The sequence below is a fragment of the Schistocerca gregaria genome, chromosome X, assembly GCF_023897955.1.
Source record: "Schistocerca gregaria isolate iqSchGreg1 chromosome X, iqSchGreg1.2, whole genome shotgun sequence".
Classification (NCBI taxonomy): Eukaryota; Metazoa; Arthropoda; class Insecta; order Orthoptera; family Acrididae; genus Schistocerca; species Schistocerca gregaria.
This window is the reverse complement of record NC_064931.1, coordinates 332,249,385-332,273,248: the sequence shown is the minus strand read 5'-3', so window position 1 is coordinate 332,273,248 and position 23,864 is coordinate 332,249,385. Positions and strand designations below refer to the sequence as shown.

The 23,864-nt window shown below is 43.4% G+C and overlaps 1 protein-coding gene across 1 annotated transcript in view; it reads left to right on the top strand.

Annotated features, from left to right (window-relative positions):
- LOC126297714 (patched domain-containing protein 3-like) overlaps nucleotides 1-23,864 on the top strand; it is a 570,171-nt gene that overhangs the window by 265,667 nt on the left and 280,640 nt on the right. Inside the window, exon 2 of the mRNA XM_049988846.1 lies at nucleotides 11,764-12,010. Coding sequence (XP_049844803.1) covers nucleotides 11,764-12,010 — 247 coding nt within the window. The remainder of the gene's footprint in view (nucleotides 1-11,763; nucleotides 12,011-23,864) is intronic.

Below are 23,864 nucleotides of genomic sequence, written 5' to 3'. Positions count from 1 at the left end.
AGTACGAACATGCAAACAAGTTGCACAGGTCACACTAATATTCAAGAAAGGTAGTGGGAGTAATCCACTAAATTACGGGTCCGTATCATTAACGTCCACATGCAACAGTATTTTGGAACATATATTGTGTTTGAACATTATGAATTACCGCGAAGCGAATGGCCTATTGACACACAGTCAACACTGATTTACAAAACATAGTTATCGTGCAACACAACTAGTTCTTTACTCACACGAAATACTGAGTGCTATTGACAAGGGATTCCAGACTGATTCCGTAAATCTAGACTTCCAGGAGGCTTTTGACACTGTACCATACAAGCGGCTTGAGGTGAAATTGCGTGCTTATGGAATATCGTGTCAGTTATGTGACTACATCAGTGATTTCCTGTCAGAGGGGTCACAGTTAGTAGTAAGTGACGGAAAGCCATCGAGTAAAACGTATGTGATTTCTGGCGTTGCCCGAGGTAGAGTTACAGACACTCTGCTGTTCCTTATCTGTATAAACAATTTAGGAGACAATCTGAGCAGCCGTCTTGGGTTGTTTGCAGATGATACTGTCGTTTATCGTCAAGTAAACTCACCAGAAGATCAAAGCAAGTAGCAAAATGATTTAGGAAAGGTACCTGTATGTTGCAAAAGTTGACAACTGACCCTAAAAATGAAAAGTGTGAGATCATCCACATCAGTGCTAAAAGGAATCCGTTAAATTTCGGTTACACGGTAAATCAGTCAAATCTAAAAGACCGTAAATCATTAGGAGGTACAATAACGAACAACTTAAATTGGAAAGAACACATAGAAAATTTCGGGGAAGGAGAACAAAAAACTGTGTTTTATTGGCAGAACACGTAGGAAATGTAACAGATCTAATAAAAAGACTGGCTACGCTACACTTTTGCAGTACTGCTCCGCGGTCTGGGATCCGTACCAGCCAGGATTAACGAAACACATTGAGAAAATTAAAATAAGAGCAGCACGTTTTGTATTATCGTAAAGTAGGTGGGAGAGTGTCACTGACATGATACAGGATCTGGGGTGCACATCATTAAAACAAATGCTTTTTTTTTTCTCGTCGGCCGGAGTGGCCGAGCGGTTCTAGGCGCTACAGTCTGGAACCGCGTGACCGCTACGGTCGCAGGTTCGAATCCTGCCTCGGGCATGGATGTGTGTGATGTCCTTAGGTTAGTTAGGTTTAAGTAGTTCTAAGTTCTCGGGGACTGATGACCACAGCAGTTAAGTCCCATAGTGTTCAGAGCCATTTGAGCCAGATGCGTTTTTCGTTGCGGCGGAATCTTCTCACGAAATTTCAATCACCAACATTCCCCCCCCCCCCCCTCCCCGAATGCGAAATTATTTTGTTGACGCCGACCTACATAGGGAGAAACGATCATCATAATAGAAAAGGGAAATCAGAGCTCGTACGGAAAGATATAGGCGCTCGTTTTTTCAGAGCGCTGTTCGAGATTGGAATAATAGAGAATTATTGTGAAGTTGGTTCAATGAACCCTTTGCCAGGCACTTACGTGTGATTTGCTGAGTGTCCATGTAGATATAGATGTAATAAATGAACTCGCAATTTAAGAAAAGCAAAAATATTGTGGACAAATAATAAATGTACACTACTGGCGATTAAAATTGCTACACCACGAAGATGACGTGCTACAGACGCGAAATTTAACCGACAGGAAGAAGATGCTGTGATATGCAAATGATTAGCTTTTCATAGCATTCACGCAAGGTTGGCGCCGGTGGCGACACCTACAACGTGCTGACATGATGAAAGTTTCCAACCGTTTTCTCATACACAAACAGCAGTTGACCGGCGTTGCCTGGTGAAACGTTGTTGTGATGCATCGTGTAAGGAGGAGAAATGCGTACCATCACGTTTCCGACTTTGATAAAGGTCGGATTGTAGCCTTTCGCGATTGCGGTTTATCGTATCGCGACACTGCTGCTCGCGTTGGTCGAGATCCAATGTCTGTTAGCAGAATATGGAATCGGTGAGTTCAGCAGGGTAATACGGAACGCCGTGCTGGATTCTAACGGCCTCGTATCACTAGCAGTCGAGATCACAGGCATCTTACCAGCATGACTGTAACGGATCTTACAGCCACATCTCGATCCCTGAGTCAACAGATGGGGACGTTTGCAAGACAACAACCATCTGCACGAACAGTTCGAAGACGTTTGCAGCAGCATGGACTATCAGCTCGGAGACCATGGCTGCGGTTACCCTTGACGCCGCAGACAGGAGCACCTGCGATGGTGTACTCAACGACGAACCTGGGTGCACGAATGTCAAAACGTCATTTTTTTCGGATGAATCCAGGTTCTGTTTACAGCATCATGATGGCCGCTTCCGTGTTTGGCCACATCGCGGTGGACGCACATTATAAGCGTGTATTCGTTATCGCCATACTGGCGTATCACCCGGCGTGATGGTATGGGGTGCCCTTGGTTACACGTCTCGGTCACCTCTTGTTCACATTGACGGCAGTTTGAACAGTGGACGTTACATTTCAGATGTGTTACGACCCGTGGCTCTACCCTTCATTCGATCCCTATGAAACCCTACATCTCAGCAGGATAATGCACGACCGCATGTTTCAAGTCCTGTACGGGCCTTTCTGGATACAGAACATGTTCGACTGCTGCCCTGGCCAGCACATTCTCCAGATCTCTCACAAATTGAAAACGTCTGGTCAATGGTGGCCGAGCAACTGGGTCGTCACAATAAGCCAGTCACTACTCTTGATGAAATGTCGTCTCGTGTTGAAGCTGAATGGGCAGCTGTACCTGTACACGCATCCAAGCTCTGTTTGACTCAATGTCCAGGCGTATCAAGGCCATTGTTACGGCCGGCCAGAGGTGGTTGTTCTGGGTAATGATTTCTTAGGATCTATGCACCCAAATTGCGTGAAAATGTAATCACATGTCAGTTGTAGTATAATATATTTGTCCAATGAATACCCGTTTATCATCTGCATTTCTTCTTGGTGTAACAATTTTGGCCAGTAGTGTATAAATGAACAGACAATGTGCAATGTCTGCGCAGATAAGAGAAAGACGGTCCACATTTTGCAGATGACTTTAATGCGAGTGGAAAATTGGAGCTCTGCCGGCAGGCTTTGGCTTGGCCGAAATTTTCATGGGATCGTACCATTATAAATACGAAGAAGCCATTAAAGACATCATTTTAATGAAACATAGACTGTCATATTTTGGTACGTTCCATATGTTGCAGTTTTCGGATGTCAATACTGAAACTAATTATGCGAATTTTTCTGCAGAACATTTGCGCAACGTTGGGAACTCAAATGAAGTCGTTAGAAGTTATCCTCACGTACTTCATGGTGTCGTACGTTTGTAGAAGTTCGTTTTTCATATGTACGTTAAGGATGTTAAATCATGTTAACATGCTACACTTCTCAGTGTATACTTGTCATTATAGTCAAGAGAGATGTTGAGAGATTCACTAATTTTATATAGTACATTATTTGTTTCGTACAAACAGGAGTCAGAACGTGGAGAGAAGGTTCCAAACTATGGAGTGAACTAGAATAGCCTTCATACCGCTTCGTGACGGCAATTGCGTAAGTGACAGCCGTTAACGGTAGCGAACACCACGTTCACTTAAAAATGTCACCATTGTGTGTGAACTGCAAAACTCGAAACTATGCTGTTTGTAAATGTCTGTCATCGATTGCGGAGTTCTAAGAAAAACGTTAGGTTTAATTTTCCGTCGACACCGACATCATTGGGGATGGCATACTGGCTCAGATTAGAAGGAGGAATCATCCCGTGTGTGCATAAGTAATTTATGAAAATTGAGGAAAATTTGAATTAGGACAGCCGGACCGCTGTCTGAAAACCTCTCTATTCCAGAGTGCGGCCTCTTTGTTTTAATCACTGCCGGGGATGAGAGACCAGTCAATAGGATATACAGTAAACGCAATGCATAGAAACTGTGCAAATGTTTATTTTTACTTATTTTGGTAATAATTTATATTTCTGGTACTGCGCGAGATGGTACTGCCGTTAAGTCACAGGAAGAAGTCATTCGGAGAAATAGCAGGTCAAATACCCATCTGCCCCTCCAGATTTAGTATTTCCGTGGTTTCACTAAATCACTTAAGATAAATATCGAGATGGCACAGGCGGTTTTCTTTCGCACCTTTTCCCAATCCTCATTACCGACACGACGTTAAGCCCTAGTCTTCCTTTCTTTAACTGTCTGATAACTGCGTCTTATTTCTGTCGTACTAGGGCAACAGTAGCTCGATCGCAATGAACCTATGATCTTTCGCGAAACGTTATCTCCCGTACACTTCATTCCGACGAAATTTTTAAAAGATTAAATAAAGGTAGTAGAACAGCAATCCGGTTTAATTACGAAAATTCGTCGTTTCAAAAGTACTTTTGAACATATTTGAACGTTTCAAGTGGGCATCGCAACACAGCATGCCCAGAGAACGTGCACGCGGAGGTTACACCGATGTTACAAAAGTCATGGGATATCTCCTAATATTGTGTCGGACCACCTTCTCCCGGCGTCGTGCAACATGGACGTACCATGAACTCAATAAATCCCCTGCAGAAATACTGAGCAATGCTGCATCTATAGCTGTCCATAATTGCGAAAGTGTTGCCGGTGTATTTTGTGCATGAATTGACCTCTCGATTATGTCCCATCAGTGTTTGATGAGATTCATGCTGGGCGATCTGGATGGTTGAATAATTCGCTCGAATTGTCCACAATTTTCTTCAAACTGGTCTTGAACAGCTGTGGCCCGGTGACATGGTGCGTTGTCACCCATTAGAATTCCATCGCTCTTTGCGAAAATGAAGTTCATGGACTGCTGAAAATGGTCTCCAAGTAGCCAAACATAACCGTTTCCAGTCAATTATCGGTTCATTTGCACCAGGGGACCCAGTACATTCCATGTAAACACAGCCCACATCATTGTGGAGCCACAACAATGCCTTGTTGACACCATGGTGACGGTAAGCTCCTATGGGACCAAACTGCCGAGGTCATCGGTCCCTAGGCTTACACACTACTTAACCACCTTACACTAAATACAACACACCACCCGTGTGCGAGGGATGACTCGAACCTCCGACGGGAGAAGCCGCGCGAACGGTGGTAAGGCACCTACGACAGCGCGGCTACCCCACGCGGCTTGGGATCCATGACTTCCTGAGGTCTGCACCACACTCGAACCTTACCGTCAGCTCTTATCAACTGAAATCGGGACTCATCTGATCAGGCCCTGGTTTTCCAGTCGTCTAGGGTCCAACTGATATGGTCAAGAGGCCAGGAAAGGTTAGCAAAGGTATAAGCGTCGGTCGTCGTCTGCTGCCATAGCCCATTAACGACAAATTTCGCCGCACTGTCCTAACGAATACGTTCGACGTACGTCGCACATGCGGCTATGTCGCGTAGTGTTGCTTGTCTGTTACTACTGACAACTGTATGCAAACGCCATTATTATCGTTCGTTAAGTTTATGGCGGCGGCCACTGCGTTGTCTGTGGTCAGAGGTAATGTCTGAAACTGGTACTCTCGACTCACTCTTGACGCTGTGTATCTCTGAATATTTAATTCCATAACGATTTCCGTAATGGAATGTCCCATGCGTCTAGTTCCAACTACGATTCCACATTCAGAGTCTGTTAATTCCCGACGTGCGGCCATAATCAAAGCGGAAACCTCTTCACATGAATCACCTGAGTACAAACGGCAGTTCTGCCAATGTATTGGCCTTTTATGCCTTGCGCACACGATACTACCGCCATCTGTATACATGCAAATCGCTATCCCATGACTTTTCACCTTAGTTTATTATCATGGTTCAGACATTGAGAGAGGTCGAATCATTGGTATAAGGAACATGGAAGCAACATACCGAAACAATTGGCTCATCTACATCTATATCTACATCTACATCCACATAGATATTCCGCAAGCGACTGTATGGTGCGTAGCGGAGGGTACCGTGGACCTCTACTAATCATTTCCTTTCCTGTTCTACTCGCAAATAGAACGAGGGAAAAACGACTCTCTGTACGCCTCCATATGAGCGCTAATTTCTCATATGTTGTCTTAGTGGTCCTTACCCGCAATGTATGTTGGCAGCAGTAGAACCGTTCGGCAGTCAGCTTCAAATGCCGGTTCTCTAAATTTTCTCGATAGTGTTTCCCGAAAAGAAAGTCGCCCTCTCTCCAGAGATTTCCATTTGCGTTCCTGCAGTATCTCCGAAGCACGTGTTGTTCGAACCTACCGGTAACACATCTAGCAGGCCGCCTCTGAATTGCTTCGATGTCTTCATTCAATCCGATCCGGTGCGGATCCCAAATGCTCGAGCAGTACTGAAGAATAGGTCTCACCAGCGTCCAATATGCGTCTTCCTTTACGGGTGAACCCCTCTTGCTTAAAATTCTTCCAATAAACCGAAGTCGACCATTTGCCTTTCCTATTACGGTTCTCACATGCTCGTTCTATTTCATATCCCTTTGTAACGTTACACCCAGGTATTTTAAACGACTTGACTGTGTCAAACAGGACACTAGTACTGCTGTACCGAACATTACAGGTTTGTTCTTCCTACTCATCCGCATTAACCTACATTTTTCCACATTTAGTGGTAACTGCCAGCCGTCACACCATCTAGAAATTTTGTCTAAGTCGTCTTGTATCTTCCGACTGTCACTCAACTTCGACACTTTGCCGTACACGACAGCATCATCAGCAAACAACCGCAGATTGCTGCCCACCCTGTCCGCCAAATGATTTGTGTATATAGAGAACAACAGCGGTCCTATCACACTTCCCTGGGGCACTCCTCACGATACCCTTGTCTCCGATGAACACTCGCCGTCGAGGACAACGTACTGGGTTCTATTACTCAAGAAGTCTTCGAGCCACTCACGTCTATGTGAAGTTATTCTATATGCTCGTACCTTCGTTAACAGCCTACAACGGAGCACAGTGTCAAATGATTTCCGAAAATCTAGAAATATCTAATCTGTCTGTTACCCTTCACCGTAGTTCGCAGTGTATCATGTGAGAAAAGAGCAAGCTGAGTTTCGCACCATGCTGATTCGTTGAAATAAGCTTCTCAATTTCAAGAAAGTTTACAATATTAAAGAATTCTGCAGGAAACCAATGTTAGGGATATTGGTCTGTAATTTTGCGGATCCGTTCTTTTACCCTTCTTATATAATGGCGTCACTTGCGCTTGTTTCCATTCGCTTGGGACTTTGTGCTGGGCGAGAGGTTCACGATAAACGCAAGCTAGGCTCTGAGCACTATGGGACTTAACGTCTGTGGTCATCAGTCCCCTAGAACTTAGAACTACTGAAACCTAAGTAACCTAAGGACATCACACACATCCATGCCCGAGGCAGGATTCGAACCTGCGACCGTAGCAGTCGTGCGGTTCCTGGCTGAGCGACTAGAACCGCTAGACCACCGCGGCCGGCCGCAAGCTAGGTAAGGGGCCAAGGCCGTAGAGTACCCTTTGTAAAACTGAACTGGGATTCCATCCGAACCTGGTGATTTATTTGCTTTCAAATCTTACAGTTGTTATCTACGCCAGGGATGCTTATTACTATCTCGCCCATACGGGAGCCTGTCTGATGGTCAAATGACGGCAAGTTTGTACAATTCTCCTGTGTAAACTATTTCTTGAACGTGAAATTTAAAACCACTGTTTTCGTTTCGCTGTCTTCAACTGCCACACCAGACTGGTCAACAAGGGACTGAATGGAAGCCTTAGACCCGCTTAGCGATTTTAAATACGACCAGAATTTTCTCAGCTTCTCTGACAGACCTTTGCTAAGGTCTGACGATGGTAGTTGATGTATGCTTTGCGCACAGATCATCTTACAGACTTGCCCTAAGTTTCTGTTATATGCAGTTGTCTGTTTTGTAGGCTATTTTCCGCCTTTGTTTTTTGAATGTGTTGCCAATCTTGTGAGCTGCTTCGTTGTTGTAGGTGAGTGCATGGCATTTGTTTATTGTCGCTGATGCTACTTTTCCAGATGTGTGTGTGTACTGTGTGTATGTGTCCTGTGTACCTGTTATTGTGTATTTGGTGTTGGTGTGATTGCTGCTGTATGTTGGTTTCGTCTTTCATTTTTGTTTTAATTTTGTTGTTTAGCTTGTCTGTTATGTTTGTTTCATTAATGTAATCATGTAATCTTAAAAACTGTTGTGTATTATGATGCAAACATTCTTTAAGTGTTATTCAACAAAAAATAAATGAACCCACTAAAAATGGAGAAATTTCTCCGAATCATGTTTGTATATTAAAACAAGAAGAATTACGTTTGTTCAAGGCAGAACCACGTTTCTACACTATATATTAAGAAGCAAATGCGAAAAAGAAAAGAGCTACAGCCACAAAGTCATTAAGACTAATAAAGTTCATTTTTCCCCTCTAGTGTTGTAGGTATGATTGTCACTATTCTTCTCACATTGTGATGGATTATTTATGAGAAATTTCATCAGCGAATATGTGTATTGTAATCGTGCAGTTAAAATTCCCAGTGCCTTTGATAGTTGCTTGCATGATGACCAAGGGTGAACACCACATATTACTTTTACTACTCACTTTTGTGCAATCAGTACTTTCTTTATAACTAATGAGTTACACCAGAAAATTATTCCATAAGACGTTATTGAGTGGAAATGTGCAAAATATCTCAGGCGGTTGATGCATTTGTTTCAGTGATTAGCAGTTATACGAAGAGCGAGAGTTGCTGAACTTGATCGTTTGAAAAGCTCAGTAATATGATTATTCCAGTTTGGGTTTCCATCAATATGCATGCCCAAAAGATTAGGAGCATTCTGCTCTATTTACGGACCCCTCTCCATGTGCTACATCAATTGTTGTTATGACTCAATATGTTGTTCAGAACTGAATAAAGGATGTTTCTCAAAATTTAAGGACAGTCCATTTCCAGTGAACCACTTAATAATTCTTTGAAAAATATCATTAAAAATCTCTTCCGTTGATTTCTCTCTCGTTTGCGAAACGTGTCACTTCCGCTTGTTGAATGTTAAGAAGTGAGTAAACCATATACGCAGGGTGGTTATAATTAAACTTTCGCCACTTGAGCCACTGTGGACCTAAAACTATTTGTCGTACACGTAGTCAACTTAGGAATAATGTTCAGAATGTGCGCTGCAGGCTTTGCGTTGTTAATACTGTTAATTTCATGACCTTCTATGAGTACGGCGATGTAGAGTTGAAACAAGCATCTGTGATCATTACAGTTGCATACAGTCAACATGGGTCTGGACAGGGCGAGAAGAGCTGTACTCCTAATGCTGTTTTATCAAAGCAACAGCACTGGTGCTGTTGCTCTTCGCGAATATCGACGCGTTAAAGGAAGACGGAGAGGTGCTCTTTCTGCACCCGGTTGAAGAACATGATTCGGAAATTCGAATTAACCGGCAGTTTGGGAATTGCTCGTAGGAGAGGCCACGGCCGGTTGCACCACAAACTGTTGAAGTTACTGTTACCACAGCTGAGAATGTTGGACGCAGTGTGCCATTTCAAGGAGTTGCCAGCTGCGTCACAACAGCTGAACATTCTGTGGTCTGTCCACTGTACGAAATGTGCTGCGAATAGTTATGAAATAGTATCCGAGCAAACTTCCAGGCTGTCGTGGATGCATATGGTCATCACAGCGAGCAACATTTGTAACCTGGAACGTAACCGTTGTACGCAATTAACACATGTTACAACCTCACGTGGAAACTAAAATGTATTTCATTCAATGGGACTCGTTATTTCTCTTCTGCATGTCGTTACAAATATTTCCACAAAGGTTCATTGTCCTAAGATCACTCGTTCTTCATAGGAGCCCTCTCAAGACGCAAAAAATTAATTATAATCACCGTGTACAAGGAATAGGAGAACACCCAAAATTGAACGCCCTTTATGATTGATCCGCAGTCACTATAAGTGACTTATTCAGCGCAAAGTTTTGTGTTCTGTTTGTTAAGTATGATTCAAATCAGTTGTGTGTAAAGATATCAATTCGATAAAACTTGACTTTTTCTAAGAGTGTAACATGATCTACACAATCAAACACCTTGGAAATATCACAAAAAATACCAACTGGCGATGTTTTATTATTTAAGGCTTGTAACATTTGGTGGATGAATGTGTAAATAGTATTCTCAGTTGTTCGTCTGTTTCAACACACTAATCTCCAAAACGATTACACCAATGGTCATGACGTTTGAACAGGCAACTTGGTGAAACGTACAGGCTTGATTTAACCAAAATGGAATCACGAGAGAAAAAACCGATCGTAATTTAAAGTTTTAATTAAAATCGCCTGCTCCCTTAGCATCACGACATAGTACACCAAAGAACCACTAAATGGCAACTTATAGTTTTTTTTAACTCGGTGACAGATGTGTTTTTGGAAGTTTACATCAGTGACAGAATTAAGCGCCACCATCTTAACTTTACGAATACGAGCTAACAGTGAATTTTCTTGGTTAGGATATGCGAATTAACTGACTTCACATTGTGTATTAAACTTAACAACGTTGCTTTGCTTCTTTCGATAGGTGTTATGTATATTGTTTCTTCCGAAAGCGAATTTATTGAGTTTACTCATTACATTTTGATACTGGTTTGTTTACGAATAAAAATGTCTAGAAAATGGTCGAGTCTTTCTGAATACACGAAACTGACTAATGGACGAGGACTGTGTGGTCTCAAGCAGCCAATGAAGATCGTGAGGTGAGACTTACGGCAGGTCAAGAACATCACGCCCTAAATCGCTCTTTGGAAACTCCTTCTGAAATCGAAGCGCTACGTAAGTCTAATTGAGAGCGCCATTATCTCGCTCTTCAGAGCTCTTCAGTCACAGAGGCTTAGTTACTTCTCTCTAACGTAACATCATGGAAGCGGAAATTTTGACGAGAAGTGGCACAGGCGAGCGACTTTTGATCATCGGAATCCAACTTACGCCCAACAATTCACCATTTCGCTTTAAACTTGCATAATTACCAGTGAGCTTATGTTATGACATGACCGTAAACAAAGTACAAGATCAGACGCAGCGTGTTGCAGGCGTGACCTTAGAGTCAGTTGTTTTGCACACTACTTCCAAAGTCATACTACTTCAAGCGTTGTTAAAAAAAATTTTGTACGTCAAAAATAAATTCCATACATGTGAAATCTCGAGCACAGCTGCAAATAAAATATTCGGAATGAAACCCGGGTCGTACGCATGGCAGCCGTCTACGCCGAGCACTCAGCTTCGCAGGAGGATCTGTCCAGTCCCCTTATGTGTCACTCATGGACTATGTATGGGATGCGATGGGAAGATGTGTACTTTGATACCCGCCCACTACCACCAGCCTTCATGAACTGACTCAGCATACTCGTACGTTGCAGCATGGCCAGATATGCCTCGAGATGACATTTTGAGACTGTTTGCTTCCTTGCCAACGAATACAGAAGTGTATTTGTGCCAGTGTGAGGTACACTTCATACTGATATTGATGATGGACACCAGTTCCAAATGGAAGGAAAGTTTAACCGTTTAGGCCTACTACCCGTATTGTAATGAACATCTCCAAAAACTTTGAGAAATATCGGGTTGGTGCTTCATGATGTGTCACATTCCACTTCTGTTAGTATATAATAACAATTAGATGTGATAGTTTTTCTTCATACGGACTTTCAGACATAAAATCTCCTCAACAATTGCTCCCTTTCTTTTCCAGACTGGCAGTAATAATTGCCAAACGGCCGGTGCACTTCTTCGTGGGAACCCTGTTGTTCACGGTGCTCACGGCGACTGGTCTGTTTTTCTGGAACGAAGAAGTCGACAACGTGAAGTTGTTTCTAAACCCATCCATGGACCTGTACAAACGCTCGCGCTGGGTAGACGAGCACTTCAAAGACCAACTCCGCTACGAGATCATCATAGTTGAATCGGACAACGTGCTCCGGCCAGATGTCCTCCAGTGGGTGAGTAATTTGCCTTTTTTTTCTAACTGTGAACATTGTGAGCGAGGTGCACTGGGGACCGGGAGTCCGGCCACCCAGGCTTAGGTTACCTATCGCTTCCCTAAATTAGGTGACGAGAATGACGAATGGGTCTTGTGAGAAGGGCATTCTTTTCTAATCCGAGATTGTGTTCCGTCTCTGACGTCCTCATCGTCGATGAAACCTAAAACCCTTAACTTTATTTTCTCTTCTATTTTGTTAGTCGCCTATCTCTGTACAACCATCATAGTCATTGTTCTCCATTTTGTGTAAGTTGGAATTTTTCATCAGTTCGCCGCGTCTAGCACGGCTCTCAGCTGACCATTTGGCACCATTTGTCCGTTTCTCGTCTCGGGAAGCTGTTCTAAAGGTATTTCGTTTTTGTGTATTTTCTGGTTGGATTTTTTGACATTCATTTACCAGGGTATACATGTTTCGGTTTTGAGTCGAGTGTACTGAGGATGCGTTATGTCCATGTGGAGTCATTCACTCTCTGTTTGTGGCCATAGAACCGAGATATTTGTTTGTGCATTGTGTCCGCGACTTTTTGCCCCTTCTTGAAACACATTTTATATACAACCGACTTTTATAGTTAGGACCAGTACGTTATGCAAAGAAAGGCGACAGCGGCCGGAGAGCGGTGTACTGACTCCACGACCCTGCGTACCGCGTCCAACGAAACCACTGGTGGAGGATGACTCAACGTCAGTCGGTCTCGACTGGTCCATCAGGGCCAGTGTGAGAAGCTTTTCTTTGCTTTCCATGCTATTCAATATCTTTCTCTCTTTTCGTCGATAAAAACTTGTAACCTTATAAGTGATAGTATTGCTTAAAACTAGAAATGAGTTCTCTAAACGTATTTCCGGAGAAAATAACGTTTGAGAGACGGATTATTTTACTTGTGTCGGGGATTTACGGTATGCAATGCTGTAGGCTGCCTTCCTGTTGAGCTTTGTTGCTCATTTCTTCTTTGTTTTCTTTGTCTCTGTGCCTATTCCATCGACTGCGACGATGATGTCGGTCATAGCTATCACAGCAATTTCTTGCAGAAACCATTTCGTGCATACGGTACTAAGCGCCGAAGATCCATAGTTCACAGCTTGCATTTTGTTTGCGGATGAGGCGAGGTTCACACAGTGCGGAATAATAAATTATCACAGTAACCACGTGTAGGAGATGCAAATACTGTAGCGCTAATTGAAATGAGGCACCAGGTTGGTTTTTCAATAAATGTGTGGATGGAAAGTGGGTGAAAGACCTGTAGCGCCCTACGAATAACCGTGCACAAAAATGGCTCTGAGCACTATAGGACTTAACATCTATGGTCATCAGTCCCCTAGAACTACTTAAACCTAACTAACCTAAGAACAGCACACAACACCCAGTCATCACGAGGCAGAGAAAATCCCTGACCCCGCCGGGAATCGAACCCGGGAATCCGAGCGCGGGAAGCGAGAACGCTACCGCACGACCACGAGCTGCGGACAACCGTGCACGTTAAAAGTTACTGTTTAAGAATAATTTCTGCGTAACAAATTACTCACATTGCACACTCTTGGAGAACGTCGCATATGTTGTTTCGATGATTGGGAAAAACCTCACTCTCTAAGCATCTCATGACAGTTTCTAATCCAAACGTTTAATGAACGGCTAAGTAATCCAGGAGATCCAATAGTAAATCCTCCTCATTAATTGGTCCTTAATGATTTATATTTATGAGTCTAGGTCCTTCTCAAAACTTTGATTTATGTCACACTCATCGAGAATGTGCACACGCTACGGTACTGATTGTCCCATAAATGCGATCGCACGAATTCGTGATTCGTTCCGAATAATGGTTGAAAGATGTATGAGAATGGGTGGTAAAACTTTAACTCCTCTTATAGGAAAACATACAGGGCGAATATTAATAAATCCGACAATCTGCAGGGACAGGTTTCAGACTGGAAACGAAAGAAAAAAGGTCCTATTAACATGTATCCAGAAACTCATCGTTGACACGGTAAATGGCGCTGACAAAAATGAAAGCTGCTCCTACCACGTGCTGTGAGTACCTTGTATGTTGCAGGCTGTGTGATTGACCCATTGTACTGTAAACAGCAGAATGGTTTGGTATTCATGTCGGGAACAAGCCGAAATGGTGTTTGTTTACGGCTAAATATGAAAACAGTTGAGAGGCTGCACGGCTATACCAAAATAAATACTCTCACAGACACCAACCACGTCACACAACATTTCAAGCCCTTTCTGGGCGTTTGTGTGAGCATGGGTCCTTTGAGACAGACGAAATTACAGGGAGCCAGCGAATTGAGCGTGCACCAAATTTGGAGGACCGGTGTCGACACGATATTGAGACGAACCCTAGTACAAGCTCCAGGCAAGTGGCCCGCTAACACGGTGCAATCAAAGTACAATTATGTGTATCCTGCATGACAACCGCTACCATCCCTATCACCTGAAACGAGTGCAAGGATTATCAGCAACGATTTTACCTCTACGGGAAGGATTTTGTCGATGGTTTTTGTACCAGACCATCACAGTTATGGGATTTCTGTCACCAGTCCTCTTTACCGAGGACGCAACCTTAACCACAAATGGCATCATCAGTCTGCATAATCGTCATCTGCGGTCAGAGGAAGTTTCATTCGCAAGCGCCATTTACCGTGGCAACGATGCATTTCCGGACACATGTTCAGAGAACCTTTTTTCCTCCATTTCCATTCAGGAAACCGCCCCGCATTTGTCGCTTTAATAATATTCAAATGGTTCAAATGGCACTGAGCACTATGAGACTTAAAATCTGAGGTCATCAGTCCCCTAGAACTTAGAACTCCTTAAACCTAACTAGGCTAAGGACATCACACACATCCATGCCCGAGGGAGGATTCGAACCTGCGACCGTAGCGGTCGCGCGGTTCCGGACTGAAGCGCCTAGAACCGCTCGGCCACAACGGCCGGCCTGCTTTATTAATGTTCAACCTGTAATGGCTATCATACTACAGACTAGCTGGCACCTCAATAAGTGTTATTTTTATGACTTCCTTTTACATTTTTGGCCAGTTTAATCTCCTGTAATAACATGGGACACAGGAATACTTTTTTAAACTCTCTATATATTCGATATGACGATTCTCTCATGTGACACATGGCAACCAAATACAGAAGACCTGACGAAAAGGAGTTCCAGTACCTGTAAAGTTACTAACAGATCAAGAAAGACACTGCTGGCGGTAAAGCAAAATCTGCAACTGCATGCAAACTCTCCACGTAGTTGTTCAACAGTTCTGCACCTATGTTGCTTCAGTTCTCCTTCAATGTGATTTGCAGTTCTCGAAGGGTCGGACGTTTCGGAATCTCTGCGCAACATGCATCTACATGCACGTACATACTCCGCGAGTCACATGCCGGAAAGTACTACGCTGTCAAGCCATAGAATGTGACTCACAGTTGGCAGGTGGCAGTCCTGGTAGTGGTAGGTATACAGGGTGTTACAAAAAGGTACGGTCAAACTTTCAGGAAACATTCCTCACACTCAAAGAAAGAAAATATGTTATGTGGACATGTGTCCGGAAACGCTTACTTTCCATGTTAGAGCTCATTTTATTACTTCTCTTCAAATCACATTAATCATGGAATGGAAGCACACAACAACAGAACTCTTCAAACACTTTGTTACAGGAAATGTTCAAAATGTCCTCCGTTAGCGAGGATACATGCATCCACCCTCCGTCGCATGGAGTCCCTGATGCGCTGATGCAGCCCTGGAGAATGGCGTATTGTATCACAGCCATCCACAATACGACCACGAAGAGTCTCTAGATTTGGTACCGGGGTTGCGTAGACAAGAGCTTTCAAATGCCCCCGTAAATGAAAGTCAAGAGGGTTGAGGTCAGGAGAGCGTGGAGGCCATGGAATTGGTCCGCCTCTACCAATCCATCGGTCACCGAATCTGTTGTTGAGAAGCGTACGAACACTTCGACTGAAATGTGCAGGAGCTCCATCGTGCATGAACCACATGTTTGTCGTACTTGTGAAGGCACATCTTCTAGTAGCACAGGTAGAGTATCTCGTATGAAATCATGATAACGTACTCCATTGAGAGTAGCTGGAAGAACATGGGGCCCATTCAGGACATCACCAACAATGCCTGCCCAAACGTTCACAGAAAATCCGTGTTGATGACGTTATTGCACAATTGCGCGCGGATTCTCGTCAGCCCACACATGTTGATTGTGAAAATTTACAATTTGATCACGCTGGAATGAAGCCTCATCCGTAAAGAGAACATTTGCACTGAAATGAGGATTGACACATTGTTGGATGAACCATTCGCAGAAGTGTACCCGTGGAGGTCAATCAGCTGCTGATAGTGCCTGTACACGCTGTACATGGTACTGAAACAACTGGTTCTCCCGTAGCACTCTCCATACAGTGACGTGGTCAACGTTACCTTGTACAGCAGCAATTTCTCTGACGCTGACATTAGGGTTTTCGTCAACTGCACGAAGAATTGCCTCGTCCATTGCAGGTGTCCTCGTCGTTCTAGGTCTTCCCCAGTCGCGAGTCATAGGCTGGAATGTTCCGAGCTCCCTAAGACGCCGATCAATTGCTTCGAACGTCTTCCTGTCGGGACACCTTCGTTCTGGAAATCTGTCTCGATACAAACGTACCGCGCCACGGTTATTGACCCGTGCTATCCATACATCAAATGGGCATCTGCCAACTCCGCATTTGTAAACATTGTACTGACTGCAAAATTACGTTCGTGATGAACACTAACCTGTTGATGCTACGTACTGATGTGCTTGATGCTAGTACTGTAGAGCAATGGGTCGCATATCAACACAAGCACCGAAGTCAAAATTACCTTCCTTCAATTGGGCCAACTGCCGGTGAATCGAGGAAGTACAGTACACACTGACGAAACTAAAATGAGTTCTAACATGGAAATTAAGCATTTCCGGACACATGTCCACATAACATCTTTTCTTTATTTGTGTATGAGGATCGTTTCCTGAAAGTTTGGCCGCACTTTTTTGTAACACCCTGTATAAAGCGGGTCGGGGTACGAGCAAAACAGTGTAGTCTTTGTCGTATTACGGAATCTAGGCGAGTTATCTGACGTCCAATCGGGCATGATCACTGGCTTTCGGGCCAGAGGTGGAAGCATTTACGAAACGGCTAAGTCTGTAACATGTTCGCTCTCCCCCGTGGTTAAAATATACCGCGCATGGCAACACGCGGCGCCGAGGCAACTGCGCTGCACCTCGTGTCATATGTAACAAGAGTGAATGACGGCCGCGGAGATGTGTACGGGCGAATAGACGTGTGACTGTTGAGCAATTGATCTCCCAGATGAACCATGGGGTTGCCAACAGTGTCTCCTTAACGACCGTTCAGCGAATGTTGCTGCGTATGGGCCTCTGCAGCAGGCGCGTGGTTCATACACCCGTGCCGTGAATGCTGTTCATGAGTGACGAATCATGGAATTTTGACGCCAATACCGCAACTGGACGTTCACGGAGTGGCGACAAATGGCCTTTTCAGATGAATCGAGTTTTATGTTCCATCCTCCAGATGGCCGCTGATGCGTACAGCGTGAAATGTCTGAAAAGCAATCACATTCCTACTACTCTCGAAAGAGTTCAGGCCGGAGGCAGGAGCGTTATGGTGTGAGGAATGATTTTGTGCATCTCCTGGTTGATCTCGCCATTCTGGAAGTCACATTGGGTCAACACAAGTATGCATTGTCTTGGGGACCATGTGGAAGGGCGGGGTCGGTCTTCAGTGTTGTTGTTAACGCTGTCGTTTAGTACACCTACATCGAGAGTATTCTTGCCAATGTCCCTTCTCTCTGTGGTAGCAGATACGTGCTAGGCAGTGTAAAGCAGCGTTGATGAAACCACCACCTAATACCTACCACGCAAAGGCCACGTAACTCTAGGTGAAAGTCAGTTCCTAAAAGTTCATGATTAAAAAATCGGACGTTCGGGGTATTCAGTCTACTTGCAGAAAAGCGTTGAAATTAGATTAACTATGCTTTTTATTTATTTTGAAACATACGAAATGGCTATCAAGTCCGTATTTAATATGGGTAAATGTTCTCACTGAAAGTCCACTGTCTGTATAACAAATATTCACTCGAAAAGCAGCCAGAATTTTAGCAAGTCCGACCCGACTAATTTTCACGTTCTACCAGTCACAGACCCACAACTATTCGAGAGTTAAACATTCAGTTGTTTCAGTGGTCTTCTTAGTAAGAAGTGCTCGCCAAAATATTCTGTACAGAGCACGAAGCACGGCACGTGGCGTTGTTACTACGACCACAAAGTTTACACGCTCGTATCTCTCAAACTATTTAACTTAGAAACACCAAAATTCATTAAATTGTTCGTAACTCCAGTCGCTTCAGTCACGATATGTTAGAACCGAAATTTCATCTTACAGAGTATTTGTGAGGAGCGATCTAACATCGTGTTGTCCGTAGGCCAGCTAGCAAGCGACCTTCTCGAGGTACTCTCCTCTCTGCACACTCCTCTATTCGCGTGGGAACAGCTTAATTCTGATTGGCTGTTGTTCTAAACCACTAATCAGAAAATTCCTTCCTGATCATTCTCGTGGCAAATCTTTCCTTATCCAATCACTAATTTAATAGTAATTAATGTCAGCAAAACTGCATGTTAAAAGAAAGTGCGAAACATTCTTCAAATTGATGTTGTTGTTGTTGTGGTCTTCAGTGCAGAGAATGGTACGATGCAGCGAAAAATTGATGCAGCTAAAAGCTGACAAATAAAATTATTCCGCCTCTAACTGCCATTCTGGCTGCTTTTATGCAAAAGCACGCTCACACAGACATACGTCACCTGAATCGTGGCTGCAACATCACTTTCTCACGGTTCGTTTGTACAAGGTTTTACGCAAAATGTAATATTAAATTTTAACGTATGTCCGACATACACTCTCTCAATCATTCTCACACACTCACACAACAAAATATAATCAAATAATAATTTTGACCGATTTTTGTATTACGTAATGCAATGTGACTGAAGTTTTAAAAAGAAAATTCTAATTAATTGATTTTTGTGCACTGACAACTTTGTAATGGCTTCAAATGATGATGAAAGTAAGTCTGTTATTGTTCCTAATATGTTTTTAAAAAACAAGCGTAGGTTTTAGGACTTTTAGGTAATTCTCTTTATTTCCGGAACTATAATAAATAAAAATCTGAAATTCTGACAGCATCATTCCATTATTAACAAAAGGCAGTATACCAAATTTGAACAAAATGGTATAATAACTGATATGGACTATTTAGATTCCTAGAGGGTATGAATCTTCGTATCGTTTGAATATTACGCTATGCAGTTCTCACGGCAGGCAGCGTCTGCTGTGCTGTGAGCAGAGCGAAAAAAACATAGCCATCCTGCATCCACCACACCAGTATTGAATAAAGGAAATAGGAGTTACCCACTTAATTACAGACCCATATCACTGACCTCAATTTGCAGTAGGATTTTGGAGCATGTAATGTACTCGAACATTATGAATCACCTTGAAGAAAATGACTTATTGATACATAACCAACACGGATTCAGAAAATATCATCCTTGTGTAACACAGCTAACTTTATTCCCATGAAGTAATGAGTGCTGTCAGATCGATTCCATATTCCTAGATTTCCACAAGGCTTTTGATACCGTTCCTCACAAGCGACTATTAATCAAATTGCGTGCATATGGAGTATTGTCTCAGTTGTGCGACTGGATTCGTGATTTCCTGTCTGAGAAGTCACAATTCGCAGTGATAGATGGTAAGTCATCGAGCTGAACAGAAGTGATATCTGGCGTTCCGCAAGGTAGTGCCATTGGCTCTCTGCTGTTCCTGATTTACATAAATGATCTAGGTGATAATCTGAGGAGTTCCCTTAGATTGTTTGCAGATGATGCTGTAATGTACCGTCTAGTAAAATCGTCGGACGATCAATTACAATTACAAAATGACCTAGAGAGAATTTCTTTATGGTGTGAAAAGTGGCAATTAGCACTAAACAAAGAAAAGTGTGAGGTCATCCACATGGGTACTAAAAGGAATCCGATAAATTTTGGGTATACGGTAAATAGCATAATTCTAAGGGCTGTCAATTCGACTAAATACCTATGAATTATAATTACGAGCAACTTAAACTGAAAAGACCACATAGATAATATTGTGGGGAAGGCGAAACAAAGACTGCGCTTTGCTGGCAGAACACTTAGAAGATGCCACAAACAGACTAAAGAGATAGCCTACATTACACTTGTCCGTCCTCTGCTGGAATATTGCTGCTCGGTGTGGGATCCTTACCAGGTAGGATTGACGGAGGACATCGAAAAAGTGCAAAGAAGGGCAGCCCGTTTCGTGTTATCGCACAATGGGGGTGAGAGTGTCACTGATATGATACGCGAATTGGGGTGGCAGTCACTGAAACAAAGGCGGTTTTCTTTGCGGCGAGATCTACTTGCGAAATTTGAATCACCAACTTTCTCTTCCCAATGCGAAAATATTTTGTTGACATCCACTTACGCAGGGAGAAATGATCATCATAATAAAATAAGAGAGATCAAAGCTCGAACGGAAATGTGTTCCTTTTTCCCACGCGCCATTCGAGAGTGGGATGGTAGAGAAGTTAGTATGAAAATGGTTCGATGAACCCTCTGCCAGGCACTTAAGTGTGAATTGCAGAGCAACCATGTAGATATAGAAGTAGAGACTGCTGCGTGCCTTACTGCAAAGAATGTTATCTCATAATAACTTGCTGCGTTACAACCATGTCCACCCCTACGTGCAGTTTGTTTTTCCTTGGCACAACGGCATCTACCAGTAGGACAAGGCAACGTTCAACGTGTCACAGCTCGCTGTGTACGTGCGTGGTTCGAAGAGCACCAGAATAAGTTTACCGTACTCCCCTGGCCAACAAGCTTCCCGGATTTAAACCCAATCGCGAATCTCTGGGATCATCTCGATCGGGCTGTTCGCGCTGTGGATCCTCAATCGAGAATCCAAACGCAGCTGGCCACGGCAATAGAATCGGTGTCTCCCAGAACCTATTTGACTCTCTTGCTGCACGTCTCGCAGCGGTTCAGGCTTTTGACTGGTGGTTGCATTAATGTGACTGGACAGAGTGTGTATAAGTAAAAACCTCATCATTGCCTTTCCTGTTCCACTCACAAAAGGAACATCTACATCTACATCTACGTGATTCCTCTGCTGTTCACAATAAAGTGTCTGACAGAGTGTTCAATGAAACACCTTCAAGCTGTCTCTCTACCGTTCCACTCTCGAAGGGCACGCGGGAAAAACGAGCACTTAAATTTTTCTGTGCGAGCCCTGATTTGTCTTATTTTAGCGTGATGCTCATTTCTCCCTATGTAGGTGGGTGCCAAGAGAACGTTTTCGCAACCGGAGGAGAAAACTGGTGATTGAAATTTTATGAGAATATCCCGTCGCAACGAAAAACGCCTTTGTTTTAATGATTGCCACTCCAATTCATGTATCACGTCTGTGACACTATCTCCCCTATTTCGCAATAATACAAATCGAGCTGCCCTTCTTTGTACTTTTTCGATGTCATCCGTCAGTCCCACCTGATGCGGATCCTACACCGCACAGCAATACTCCAGAATAGGGCGTACAAGCGTGGTGTAAGCAGTCTCTTTAGTAGACCTGTTGCACCTTCTAAGTGTTCTGCCAATGAATTGCAGTCTTTGGTTTGCTCTACCCACAATATTATCTATGTGATCGGTCCAATTTAGGTTATTTGTAATTGTAATCCCTAAGTATTTAGTTGAATTTACGGTCCTCAGATTTGTGTGACTTATCGCGTAATCGAAATTTAGATTACTTCTTTTAGTACTCATGTGAATGACTTCACACTTTTCCTTATTCAGGGTCAATTGCCACTTTTCGCACCATACAGATATCATATCTAAATCATTTTGCAAGTCGTTTTGATCATGTGATGACTTTACAAGACGGTAAATGACCGCATCATCTGCAAACAATCTAAGACGGCTAGTTAGATTGTCTCCTTTGTCGTTAATATAGATCAGGAACAATACAGGGCCTATAAAACTTCCTTGAGGAACGCCAGATATTACATCTTTTTTACTCGAACAATTATCTCTCGTAAACCCTAATATCCCTTACTTTGAACTAACGCAATGTGAACGCTAGAGATAGTAGAATCGTTTTGAAAATTGTCGGAAATGCTTACTCTTTAAACGTGCTCTTATTCGTTTAACGGAAAAACCGTCTTCTTCCTTTCAAAGATCCAGTCTAAACTCGCTGACTATTATCACTCTCGTACTCTACTGATCTAGCAGCAAGCCTCTAATTTTTTGCAGGGTATTCCTTTAATATGATCTGATGGGGATCCCAATTACTCGAGCGATACTCATCAAGGGCTCGCACCATCGTCTCCTTTATGGGCTCTCTATGCTTTTCCAGAACTCCTCTAATAAATCGTACTCGGCTATTGATCATATGAGCTAGTTCTAATTCACGTCATTTCGGGTCATTAAACCTATACGTTTCACCGACGTGACTAAGTCAAGCAATATACCGTCGACATTTCCGAGCATCACAGAAATGTTGCTCCTACCCATCAGCATTAACTTGCATTTATCTACATTTACAATGAGGTGAGAAAAGTCATAGGATAACTCCTGACATCCTGCTGGACCTCCTTTTTCCCCGCGTGGTGCAGCAGCTCGATGTGGTACGGACTCCACAAGTCGTTGGAAGTCCCTGCAGAAATACTGGGCCATGCTGCCACTATAGCTGCCGGTGCAGGATTTTTTGCACGAACTACCCTCTCGATTATGTCCCATAAATGTTCGATGGGTGGCCAGATCATTCGCTCGAATTGTACAGAATGTTCTTCAAACCAATCGCGAACAATTGTGGTCCAGTGACATGACGCATTATCACCACAAAAATTCAGTCGTTATTTGGGAACAAGAAGTCCACGAATGGCTGCAGATTGCCTCCAAGTAGTCGAACGTAACCGTTTCCAGTCAATGATCGGTTCAGTTGGATCAGAGGACCCAATCCATTCCATGTAAACACAGCCAACATCATTACGGAGCCACAACCAGCTGGCACATTGCCTTGTTGACAACATAGGTCCATGGCTTCGTGGAGTGTGCATCACATTCGAATCCTGCCATCAGCTCTTACGAACTAAATTCGGGACTCACCTAACCAGGCCACGGTTTTCGAGTTGTCTAGGGTCAAACCGGTATGATCACGAGCCCTGGAGAGGTGCTGCAGGCGATGTCGTACTGTTAGCAAAAGCACTCGCATCTGTCATCTGCTGCCATAGCACATTAACAACAAATTTAGCAGTATTTTCCTAACGGATACGTTCGTCGTACGTTCCACATTGATTTTTGCGGTTATTTGAAGCAGTGTTGCTTGTCTGTTAGCACTGACAACTTTGTGCAAATGCTGCTGCTCTCGGTCGTTAAGTCAAGGCCGTCGGCTACTGCGTTGTCCGTGGTGAGAGGTAATGCCTGAAATTTGGTATTCTCGGTACACTGTTGACACTATGGATCTCGGAATATTGAATTTCCGAAATGGAATATCCCATGCGTCTAGTTCCACCTACCACTCTGCGTTCAAAGTCTGTTAAACCCCGTCGTGCTGCCATAATCACGTCGGAAACCTTTTCACATGAATCACCTGTGTACAATTGACAGCTCCACCAATACACTGCCATTTTATACCTTGTATACGCGACACTACCGCCTTATGCATATGTGCATTTCGCTGTCCCTTGACTTTTGTCACCTTA